The following is a 13,054-nucleotide window of genomic DNA, read 5'->3' on the forward strand; positions in this document are numbered from 1 at the left end:
TCAGCAACTCTCAGCTGCCAGGTTCATGTGGATCTGCACTGGCTGCGAGCATGGACAATCAAGATATTGCTGCACTGTGTTCCTGGCAAAGAGCTCAACCCCCGCTTACAGTTTGTCAAACAAGGCTCTGCTCAAAACAGCCACTAGCTAAAGGCACAAAAGCACCTGGTTGATAAGGCTGAAGGCAGCTTTTGAGATCTGGGGCTGGTTAGTAAAGGCACCCGCCTCCTGGGGTGCTTATGCTCCTGCAAAGCAATGACCAGGCATGATGAGTCTGGAGATCCCTAGAGAAGAGCAAGTCCACTGTTACCCATCACAGATCTTCTTTCTGATAGTATCAGCAACAGAATAAAAGCTCATACATATTTTGTTTTGTGCATGGCCCAAATGGGGGAGAAGGGTAGTGAAAAGAGTGGAGGAGAAACTTGCAGCAGGAAGCAGTCTCTGGATCCTTTGCAGTGATTTCACTGGAAGAGACAGGATCTGAATCTAGAGCTGTTCCAAGTGTCACACATTTCACTAGTAACACAGCATAGGCAACATATGCATATGTAGACTTAGATTGACTTTGGACCGTCTTACTTATTAAAACATGCTCACGTCCCACAGTTTTCTATGCGTCAAGTACACACGTAAGTAAAGCACACCGTTCCACACTCTCCTGAATAGGATGGTTTCCTGATAAAGAAATTACCTGAGGATGTGGCATACAAACACATTTCCAAGTGGCAAGTCAGGTTTTGAATTTGCAACACAGCAGTTCCTCAGCAGTAGCCCCATGTTTCTAGCCCATGATAAATGCAAGGTAGCTTAAAGGGCCTTGCTCAAAGATTTCAATAGGCTATGGTGACACATGAAGCTTATGTCATCGTAACTTACTTATGTGCTTTATCCTCACATTAAAACATCTGCCAAGTCCACAGTTTTACAGTGCTCACAAAATCAATTCTGCTTGGAAGAGGCCGATGCCCTACTTCTCAGGATGGGCTGTTTCCATGCCAAGCCAGAGTCTCAGTCATTTGGGCTCCACCTCCCCTCCAACCAAACCAAACCAGAATGTCTAAAGGATTTTTTACAACAGGAGCAGTGAATTCCCCAATCTTGCCCAATTCCCTTCTTTCTAGGGACTGGCAGAATCATGGCACACATATTTAGGGAAAAGAGGGTGGGGGGACACACATGGTCATATTTTGTTGCATGTTACTAATGATGGAAAATGGCAACTTCAAATAGAGCTTTAATTTCAAATAAAGTAGTGTTAAAACTTAACTGCTGTCTTAAGGATTAAAGTGGGATGTCTGTGACAGTTGTACTACAATGTGTTTCTTGCTCTATACAGTAGTTCTGCAGCAAGGGATCACAGGTGGTTTGTGGTGATGAGAAGACCCTGCTCTTTCGGCCTGCAGACTCACTGTGCTTGCAGAATTCCACCTTAAAAGTAATTGGACATGTCTGTAACTCAGAGAAGGTTTGCTAAGAAATGACACATTGCACTTGGATCTGGAAGCATAACATCTGGAAGCCAAATGTTAGAGGCGATATAAAAGGGCCAGCCCAACAAACCAGTGGGGCATTTCTAAGCCAGGAACATCCTCAGGATGGACCTCGTCCTTCTCTGTGTGTTCCTGCCTCTGGTGACCGTGGCATGGGGCCAGTACGGTGACTATTACTACGGTCCTTATAACTACGGAGATAATGATGAATGGGCCAATGTGTACCGGCAGGGTTTCAACTTCCAGTGCCCGCACGGGCAGGTGATCGTGGCTGTCAGGAGTGTTTTCAACAAGAAGGAAGGCTCCGACAGACTGTGGAACTACGCCTGCATGCCGGCGGCCCAGAGCCTCGGTGAGCCGACAGAGTGCTGGTGGGAAGAGATCAACAGGGCGGGAACCGAATGGTAGGATACCCCCAACCATCCCCGGAGGGCACAGCCCTGATACCCCCTGTAGAATGTGGGTGCTAATACTGCGGTCAGAGCATTGCAAACGCATATTAATGTCGTCATAACCAGCAGCTTCACTGCCCTGAACGACTGCCTGAGACTCATTAATCAGAATGCATGTGTGTGAGGCGATCAGCATCACATTTGCCTTCTCTGTAGCAATTTCTTGCTGGAGGGTCTCAGTGTGCTAGTGTGCTTTAGAAATGCTGTGTCGTTTGGTCACTCACAACCTCAGCTGCAAAGTGGTTCTGTCTTGCTATTGTTTCACAGGTGAGGAAAATGAGGCATGAACCTTCAGTGAGGAGAGGATAAAGTCCCTCTTGAAAGGCCACATATTGAATCAGTGTCTAAACTGGAGAACAAATTGTAAAACTCCTCACTCCGTCCTCCTGCTCTTATCACTAGAAAAAAAAAATCTTCTCTGTATTGCTCTGGCTTTTCTCTTTGTGTTTTTGTTGCTAAGTTTTTTGGCTTAGGCCCAGTCAAAGGCTGTTTTCTAGTCTTGCTTGTATTACAGGAGCCAAAAATCCACACTAACGAGCTATGATGGTGGCATATATATGCATGATAATGACAGCAGAAGATCATGTTAATTCCCTAATACAGTCAGTTTTGGTTAACTAAATGTTACATTTTCCATCAACCTTAGAGGCAAAGGTGATCACATTTTATAGCCACAATAATTTCTGGAAATATGTGTAGTGTTTCATGTTTAGGCAGCACATACCCAGTATTTAACTACCTTCTGGTATTTTCATGAAATATGAAACATGGTTTTGGAAAACTCTGAGTTTGAAATATTCTTGGGACAGAATGAAATGAATGCAAGAATATTTTCAAATACTTCAAATGGTTTTATTCCAGAAATTGCAATGTGATTTTTGTAGATTTCATGTTACATGGGAAAAGGTTAGCAATGAAATGTGAAGCTTCTGCTTTTTAAATGATTCAAAATTTTGTTCTGAATTATTCATACTTTTCATTTACCACGTGATACATTCCTATGGCTGATGCAATTGCTAAGGAAAAAAAGATTGACCCTATACTTAATTTTGGAATGAGAGCTGAAAAGAAAGAGAGAGGGCTGCAAAACAGGCAGAAAGAAGACACTGTGATAATCCTGGATGACTTCTTCATTCTTCATACTCTGATGCAATTTCTACTTATTGCATAGTAATTTTGAATTAGATCTTTCTATTGTTCAAAATAAAATTATTATTCTCATTCTAAAAATCCCTGGTAGCAATTGCTCAAGTTCACTTCTCACAAACAGGATACTATGTAAGTCTATACAGAACATTTTCTTCTGCTGTCTGACCATGGGGCCATATTCATCACCATGCTCTGTATGCTTAGCATGACTACATCCACAGTGTATTATCTAAATCTCATTTCCTTCACCTCTTAAAAAAATCTTTCCACTTTGTCCTCTTTCTTGCCTACATTTTTTCCTATTGCCAACCCTCTCTTTTCTCCAAATGTATTTCTTTTCCAACCCCTCTTTAATGTGTTTAACTCTGTTTCACTCTCTTTCCTAGATTTTGGAGTTATTTTAGTTATTTCTTCCCTAGCTCACTTTTCCAGTCCAACATCCTTATATCTATCTGTCTTCTCTGCATAGATCTCCTTCTTTCTATCTGTTTTTGGAGGAGGAGGAGGGAATACACCAAAGTGATTAGGGATCACATACCCCTTTGCAAAGATGAACTTGTTCTCTTAATTACTTGGGCTATTTCCATAAATCTTATCTAGCTGTGCCTGGTTGTGTTCTGCAGTTTTCTGCACTCAGGGCTGAGCTGGTTGCATCTACAGTGCTTCATGGAGAGAGGCTTGCTGTAAGCCAGCACGTCCCTCACTGTGCCCAGATGCTGCTGCCCAAGAACACAGCAGGCTCATCCCAGACTGGAGTGAAAGTGTGGGCCAGCAGGCAGACAGCCTGGAGTGTCTGAGTGCAAACTCAAACCTCAAATTAATGTGACGGCACAGATGTAGCCTATGGGGCCTTTGACAATCCTACACCTTCTCTCTTGGCAGCCTTACTTCTCATAGCTGCCTCTCTTTTCTCTCTCTCTTCCATGCCCAGCTCAGTGCTATTTGGAGCCATCCCCAAGTCTAAAGAGACTCACTCAGTAATCAAGTGGGACCACAAATATGAGTCACAACCTGTACCATTAGTTCCTGTTTGGCCACCTCTGTTTGCCCGCTGATCTCCTGACGAACCAATCTGTTGGTGAGCAATCCATCCTCATGTCAGCTGACATAGCACTCTGCTGGATTCGCTAGTCCATTCCCCATCCTGGTAGGATGGACTGTAATATTCCTTCTTCGGCTCTGCCTCACAGGGTATTTTGTCTTACCTTACATCACATCCAGGCAGACTCAATGGCTTGTACCACCAATAACTACAAAGCTGCCAAGGTTTTTCCTAAAATTTAAGCTACATTTCCTTTGCTGTAATTGAGGTTTTTTATTCCTTGCTCTACCTTCACTGAGTAATGGGAACAAGCACACTGCATCCTTTGTAAAATCTCTTTAACTTATTAATAGGTAGCAGCTATGCCTTTCCCTCACCTGCGCACCTTCACCCATGCTTTCGCTTTCAGGCTGAACACGTCTTGGTTCTTCTGGTTCTCCTTTGGAAGTTTTATATTCCAACACTCGTAAGCAAGAACTGATCATACACACAGCTCTCCTCCGAATTCCCTCCACTTTCTCAGCCATGTTCCAGAAACACTAGTCTGGCAGAAACACCAAAAAATGACCTCTGACAAACTATGTCTATGGCGTTTCGCAAATCACCATTCCTGACTGTTGTGCAGCTGCACAACAGAGACAAACCCAAGAGAGTTTTCTTTAGAAAAGACAACAAACCAAGAAAAGCTTTAGAGAGAAAATGAAGTGGGAATATAAAGCAGAGAGAAAAAAGAGTCTCGAACTCATTATTTTCCTTGGCCATTAGCACCGGGGGGGAAATGGCAGAAATGGATGTGGGAAGTGTAGGGATGGGAGAGTTGGGGGACTGGAGGGCAGCAGGGAACCACTGGCAGAGCTGGTTTAGGTAAGTTTGCTTCCTACACTAACACTAGGTATTTTATGGACTTCTAGGATTAAACCTGTAAGACTTTGCATCTTACAGATATGAAAAAATTATTCAACAGAAAGAGGGCAACGTCACAGATCCACATTAGGCATCTAATCACAATGCCTAATTTATGACCTCTGCCCCCTTCCAGAATCAATGGAGAGAAACAGGTACTCTAAAAACTGCCCTCTGTGGCACCCCATCTCTCTCCAGAAGCAGACTCATGAAGACCAATCACCTCTGACAGTTGCCTAGAATTACCTACTGGCATTTCAGAATACATCTAACAATAAGTGCTTCGCTTAATAAACGCATCTCTGAAGTTAAGCATATGTGTACATGCACTTCTGAAGAGACCATGTACTTTTATGTTTTGCTGAATGGACATGAGAAACCTGTGAACATGTTATAAGACTCATGGAGAAAATTTTGGCAACAGATTGGAGGAGATTATCAGTGATACCTTCTCAGCTTCATTAATCTGTGTATATATTTAAAGTTAAGTACATGTACAAAGGCTTTGTTGAATCTGTCCCAACACCTCTGCCCTACTGCCTCTGAAAAGGCTATCTGCTAACCAAGATGCTATTCAATACTGGGAGCAGAATTTGTTCCTGGATTTGGAAATACTTATGTCTGGAGCAGAGATAAGTCTTCAGGACATCCCCAGATTCTACACACTCCTTCTAATTATTTATATGCTCAAGGAATCCTGCCTTTTGAGACAGACTAAAGCTTATGTTTTTAGCTCCATTTGTACTGGAGGAAGTTTGATCTTGGGTAAATATTTCACCACCTAAGAAAAGGTAAGGTCTGAGTGACTGCAGGTGAGACTGTTCTTCACTGCTTCACTGAATACTACAGAGTTGTCTTTACAGACCAGTCTTTGAACAAGGTACTCAAGAAAAACTATTTCTTCTTACCTGAAAGTACCAAAGGACAGGGATCAAACAAACAAATGAATGAAAGCTTGCCAGTGAAAGACAAGCAACGTTTCCTTCCAGGAGAAAATGTTTGTTCTACACCACGTAATACAGATGGAATCATGCCATATCCCCAATATACTCCCAGTTACCCATAAGGCACAAAGCAGAAACATTTCCAGCCAAGTGGTATTTAATGCATGTTTATTACCTCTTTTCCTTGTTTAGACTTCTGAGAAAGTGTTTGGATGGGACTTGGAAAAAACAGATATCTAGATTCTCCCTCCCCATTCCCATTCTCACTCTCCTTTGCCTTCTCTTTAAGTGCACAAACACACGCACGCAGATCCTTCAAGTAGGCACACAACCCTATTTTCCACAAACTAGGCGCAAAGACAGACTCATGAGCAAAGGATGTGTCTGCAGGAGCCTCCTGTTCAGGCGCTGGCAGCACACGCCAGTATATCTGCAAAGAACTGATTTTGTCCTAAATCTCTGACCAATCCCAAGTCTCAAATCTGAGGCTGTATTGCCCAAACCCGATAATCAAGCTGCCGTTTCAAAATGTTCCCATTTGTGCTATCTACGCAAACAAGTTAATTTTCTTCAAAGCACTAGGTTTATGTTAAAGGGATAGTGCTACAAGCTCTTAGCACAGCTGCAATGGACTGAGTCCAGTGGGAGCATCTGAGGAGAAGAGGGGTGTTTCTGTAGATAGGGAGGCCTCATCAGTATCTGTCAGGAAGAAATCAACAGGGTGATTAGGGCCTTGCCTTCCTTTTGGGTGGGGAGGAAAAAGAAAGTCATCATTGATCCCTAAGTGAAAGAAACAGATAGCTGAAGATGATAATGAGGTTGCCTTTGGCATGCGGAAGTCGTCTCCCCACCCCACAACAGATAGTGGAGACTCCTCCTAGAAGTGGCCATTGCAGACTGGCACGGCCTAATCAAACACAGAAAAGTCATTCCCTTCATCTGAGTGCCAGTGTTTCAAGTGTCCTGAGCCTGCCCTCAGCCACTTATCTCTCCCCACTCATCTGTAACAGACTGACCATTAAATTAGCTTTCGTCATGCAACTAACCAAACCACACAGAGGAGGACACTCCACAAAAATAACTCAGGAGAGCAGGATAGGGCCTCCCCTCCGCAGTTGTACCAAAAGGAAGGTAAGTTTTGGATATTGAAAGTAACAGGTTTTGGTAAAAAAACACTTCAGGAAAACAGTCTATTTAATGTCTCATTAAAAAATGCCTCCCACACTCTAACTGTGGTCTTACCAGCTGCGTGAGCTTAGGCTACCTCTCTCTGTATTCACTCCAGGGAGGACTGCAGATGAAAGCATGCAGTGTTATTTCTATTGGGTTGGCTTGCCATGTCTGACATATCTCCATAATTCATAGATTCATTCTGCTGTGACAGGCTCTAGAGAAATAACTTTAAAGTAATTAATGATGCAAGTTTTACAGGAGCCATCTGCTCTACAGCAAAACAGTGGGATTTTTTTGAAGCACACAGAATGACACTCTCAGGCCACCCTGTTACAAGGAACAAATTGCCCTTAATGCAGCATGACCCAGTGACTACTGAGCTGTGTGTCAGACTCTGCATGTTTCCAGAGAGCTTCAGGGACTGCTACCCAGTCACTGCGGCAGGGGCTCAATGCAGGCTCTAACAGCACCACTTACTGCATCTTGACTTGGGCTTCTCTGAGCGGATTTGTAGTAAACAGGCTTCCTCTTTGGGTTGTCATCCTCAGGACAACATGCTGCTCAGGATAATTCCTGATGTATCTGAGGGACAGGGGCCCTCAGCGACAGGTTTACAACACAGCACCAGAATTAGATGGGGCACAACACTCTGGGGCTTTGCCTAGCAAAGAGCAAAAATAAGATGTAGGCATAATTATGAAGTGTCACCACAATTGGTGCCATTGCTCAAAACAATTACACTGTTGCAAGTAGTATTTGTCTTCAGTCTGGCATGCAACTGTTGAGTCGATGAGGTACACGCCTGGTCGCCGAGGTTCTATCAATGTTTGCAAATAATGTGGCACAATTTAAGTGGATCTGTAGGGTGAAACAGTTCGTGCGTGGACCCAAAATCCACATATGCATTTTGACTGGGTTTGTTTCAAACCAGCTCTAGTTTGGTCTCACAGATAAAAGCTCATTGGTGAACAAGGAAAGCAGTCCTGTCCTGAACTAAACCGATAACATAGATGATTACTTTGGTTGCTTGCCATGACAGAACTCAATGGTACAACTCTCATTAACCAGTTCAGAAGAAGATTTGGCAAAGGAGAGGCTTTTCACAGCAATTGCAGCAGGCCGGGAAAGTCTCAGCTATCATATCCCTGTTACTACACAGAATTCCTCCCAAAACAAGGCTCTATAGTTTACTTACTTTCTATGAAACCGCAGTCATTTCCAACAGACGTAAACGAGGAAAGGGAAGGAACTTCCCATTCAACAGCACCTGACCCTCACCACCACCAATCTTCCCACTCCCCCACCTACCAGCCAGCTCACCTCCTCTTCTCCCAATACCAGATCCAAAAGGCAACTCATCGTGCAACGCAATTTGAGCCAACTAGAAAAACAAAACAAGCTATCCATTGCCAAGTTTAATCCCACACAGTCCCAGCCGGTTTCGCATGCTCTTCTGCATTCACCTTCTAAGAGGTATCTTCCTCTCTTCTTAGCAATGTCAGGATTTCACGAGTGAGGAGAACCCAGTGACATTAACTCCAAATCCTGAATTATCCTCTATAACAAAAGCGCTACAGAGTGGGTCTAGAAAAAAGGCATTTTTTTCACTTGGCCATAAATCAAAGGTCCTGAATCACTAGTTTTTATTCACCATACTGGTTTTCAGGATTTGCTGTGACAGGAATAGTGAATTCAATAGAAAAGGAAGAAATCCTCAAATATAAAGTGTTGGTTTCATAGTTTCATAGTGCATAGAGCATCTGACTAAAAAGGTGTGTGGGGAGGGATTGTTTGTTTCCCTTGAAGAATTACTTTCTGCTTGTAGGAAAACGGCCAACTGGGAAAAGGAAAGAGAAGAAAAGATTTTATATGAGCTCACAAATAAGCACTCTGATTTCTGAGAGCATCTCTTCATTTTTGGAGGAATATCTGGATTTGACTTGAAAATTAGAAAGATCAGGGGAAAAAATCTTGTATTATCTCAAAGCTAAAGAAAAGTACTTCAACATCACTATTATCTTTCTTTCACTGAACCCAATATTGAGCTTGAATAACAGATTGCAAGACTTTGTCTGTATGAGACAGAAGTAGAGAGGGAGAAATGAACATGAGCTTAAAAGTGTGTTTTAAATTTTACTTTGAATGTTTTTAAAATAAAATTGCAATTTAATTATAAGACATGACTTATGTCCAGTTATACTCTCCATCTAAGAAACCAATTTTTAAGGCAATTCCAAATATTTTTTAAACAAACTTTTCATTAGAAGACAGAATCAGGATCAAAAATAACCAAACCTTCCTAAATATGATGCCCAAATATGTATGCATGTAAACATAGGAGTGTTATGTTAGCTAGATTTTTTTCAATCCACTATAGAGGGAAGGGTCCGTCAGTGACGTCTCTCTCAAAATGAATCTTTCCATCAAAATTGGACTGTATTAGTAGAGGTGTCAAGAAAATAAAAACTGTTGTAGGGCAAAGAGAGCAGGAAAGAGGGCAGGACTTCCCAGACTGAATGTGAGCAGATGGGGAGAGAAAAGGAAGATGGGGAGAGAAGGAAGAACCTCCCACAAAGACAAGTAAGGACAAGAATATCAGATGCTGATCAGTGGAGATGGGAAATTGCAGGGCAATGCTGAGCCTCTGAGAGGAAGTGCAAAGGAAAAGGAGGAACGAAATGCTCCCGTTATTGCACCTCTGCAAAACTGCTAGAAAATCTCCCACAGGCACAAGGACTTGGGCAGTGGAACCATGTAACTGGGAAGGGGGAGAGGCAGAAGAAGATGAAGAGACACAAGTTTGGTTCTGCTTTACACAGATTAATGCTCATCTTGCAACAGGTACAACCATTCCCTATATTTCTGTGTATCAACCTTTCTTCCATCAGGATAACACCAATCATCTGCAGCTATCCAATATGTTTACACAGAGTCTTAGCCATATGTTCCCATGGCCTATGTGCCAAAAAACAGAGCAACTTCCTATCAAAGTCACTCTGAGTGAGAGCCAAACTGCCTTACTTGGTGTGATACCATAGCAACTCAGAGTCCCCATCATTGCTTAACTCTGAAGGTCCTCCAAAGAGTCTCACAAAGCACAGCAAGTATGTGTGGCCCCAGCAACGTGGGAGATGCGGGGACACAAACAAATGTAAATAATCTTGTCTGAACAACACAACACAGTGGAAGGGACATACGGAAGAGACCACTGGTTCAAAGGTGGAAGCTGAAAGTTAGGCAGAGGAATTCATCCCTGCACTGGTCAAAATTGATTAGTTTTTCAGCTTTTGCATACAAACACTTGAGCCTCACGCTTTACAAGCGCTAACACCTGTGTGCACAAGTGAATGACTTTCCAAACACCAAACTCTGTTGATGATGTGTTTTCCCTTCTGGGAACTCCAAGCTCATTAAAATAAATTAGGAGGTCACTGAATGAAACTAGAGGAAATTTTTGGTATTTTTTAATCACAAAGTTACTTCTGAAAGTGTCTTTTGGATATATCAATGTATTTGATTTTATGGTATCACAAGAAAGGTTTGCTACAGCTCTAGGCTGCCAGTTTTCCTTGATGAAGGAAAAAGAAAGAAAAGGAAAGGAAATGGAAGAAACTGAATTCCTGTAATTTTCTCCAGAAGGCTAGGGGGGTGCTTGAGAGAATGAGCACTCAATAGCTGAGTTAATGGGTTGTCTGTTTTCACGCTCTCCTTGTCTTTAGTCTCCAAGAAGCAAGCTATTCAAACGGGTCATCACTTGAATTACTTTGGGTATCAGTGTCCAGATGCTTGTAAGGTGTGCAGAAAGAGAAGCATATATCTGCATGCTTAGAGATCATGTCTATTTTACTTGAAGGCAGTGATTTACGTGTATGACAGAATTCCTGAGTACACAGAAATCATGAAGCAGCAGATTTTTCTTTTGAAAATCCAGTCATAAAATTTATGTGAGTCTTATAATATCATAACATCTGAGTCTCAGTCTTCCTCATGTGTTTGTTATCAACTCATTATTTCATCACAAGCCTATAATGTTTTGAATTAAGAGTGCCTTCTCCTGGAGACAGGTAATTGAGAAAGAAATAAAATAAAAGAAATTGCTGAACTTCTCTTATAAAAGAGTTTCTAAGGCTTCTTTTTGGTAGAGAAGCAGTTGAAAAAATTATTCCAGTGAACCCCAAATGCTCAAACGCCAACAGTCAAAGATAAAAGTATTAATGGACTATTTTGAAGTCAGTCTCATGATTTGTAAACAGTTGAGAATGTCAACACCAGAACAATCTTCTTGCCTGATTAGCATACTAGAATGATTAAATACTTAAAAACAGTTTAAATAGTTTTAAGTGGAACATAAATGTTAAGACATTATTAGTTAACTACTGCTGCTTTCTTATATAAAATGGTTACTCAATACACAGCAAGTGCATATAGTGCTTCTCAATACAAAGCCAAACCCTTAGCTTCCACCCTGAATCAAAATTTTTAATGCTGTTTCCAGAAATGCTTGAAACTATCAGGGAATCTAATATCATGTTTTCCTTATGTATTCTCTTCTTTATCCTCTTTCTTAGGTATCAAACCTGCTCAAACAATGGGCTGGTGGCTGGTTTCCAGAGTCAGTATTTTCCATCTGTGCTTGACCGTGAATGGCAATTTTACTGCTGCCGCTATAGCCGGAGATGCCCATATTCATGCTGGTGAGTTCAAGCAGAAACCACACCTGTTAGCTTCTTTTCCCCAGCAGTCCCTATAAATGTCTTTGGCCATTTGGCCCATCAGAAAACTTCTCTGAGAAAAAGTTAACTGTATTTTATGGGGCTAAGCAAGTTATTTCTAGTCTGACCACGGGCTTCTTGAGGATCCATGGCTGAGGGAAGAGAATGAGGGCACGGTTACGCTGAACAACGCAATGCAGTAGATAGCCCTAAATGAACAGGCTTGGGTACCAGCAGCAGCCTAGCTATGCTGGAAACCATGACAGAAGTCTCCAAAGTGGAACGGCATTTCAAAGGAGGTGATATAGCTCCCACTACCTGATCCAGCACATTTACAGGAGTAGGAGCATCTCTGTGCTATGCTATTGTGGCACAATGACTTACAGTAGTGAACTTGCTTACAGTTACCTCAGAAAAAACATCCTCTGGCTGATAACTTGGGATTCTTGTATTTGTAGTGCATACAGCTTGCTCCCTCTCTCAAGGCTGTTTGAAGACCAAAGTCAAAATGAGCTATTGATCACAGTCCAAAACTAAAAAAAAGGTGGCCTCACCTCAACACAGTGTCACAACTGGGGCTGACAACCTCACAGAGGCTATGGAAAAATGAGCTACACATCCCGAGTACCCATGTGTCTCCAGGTGTGGTTCCTCTAAATTGAGACAGAAGCACAGTAGCAGACTGTGTAGAGAAAGCTCATATAACTCCTGTGTCCATTCTGTATCACAGAACTCATGATTTTAGGCTCTAGGGCTATTAATCCAGCTATTCGCACTGATACAAAGAACAACCCGCCTGCACTTTAAAAAAAAAAAAAAGAAAGAAAATAGGGGGGAAAAAATCTGTGCTCAAATCTTTGTTTCCAAAACTCAGCTTTGAAGTAAACTTCCCATTGAAATGCATACAAACTGTTTACATGTCGTTGGTCATACTTTGTCTGGCTGGCTACTGGCCAAACAAAACAGCCATGCCTTGCTTTGCAGACTTTAGTTTCCTTGCAACGAGGAGGAAAATAAACGGGTTTTTATTATTATTTCTGAAGATTTTAAATGACAGGAACTCTGTAACAAAGTCTTTGAACATTCTTCTGCTCCCTTTCCAGCCTACACTGCCTATGAATGCTCTCTACCTGGGGGGCTATTTACCCAGGCTCTTCACTCTGAGGGAAACGCACTCTAACTTTTA

At 42.1% G+C, this 13,054-nt stretch overlaps 1 protein-coding gene across 1 annotated transcript in view; it reads left to right on the top strand.

Moving 5' to 3' along the window:
- The first annotated feature begins 1,598 nt into the window (after positions 1-1,598).
- The window catches only part of DPT (dermatopontin), a 27,926-nt gene continuing 16,470 nt past the window's right edge, over positions 1,599-13,054 (top strand). Inside the window, exons 1-2 of the mRNA XM_009572110.1 lie at positions 1,599-1,897; positions 11,725-11,850. Of these exons, the coding sequence (XP_009570405.1) occupies positions 1,599-1,897; positions 11,725-11,850 (425 nt within the window). The remainder of the gene's footprint in view (positions 1,898-11,724; positions 11,851-13,054) is intronic.

The sequence above is a fragment of the Fulmarus glacialis genome, unplaced genomic scaffold, assembly GCF_000690835.1.
Source record: "Fulmarus glacialis isolate BGI_N327 unplaced genomic scaffold, ASM69083v1 scaffold17632, whole genome shotgun sequence".
In the NCBI taxonomy this organism is placed as follows: Eukaryota; Metazoa; Chordata; class Aves; order Procellariiformes; family Procellariidae; genus Fulmarus; species Fulmarus glacialis.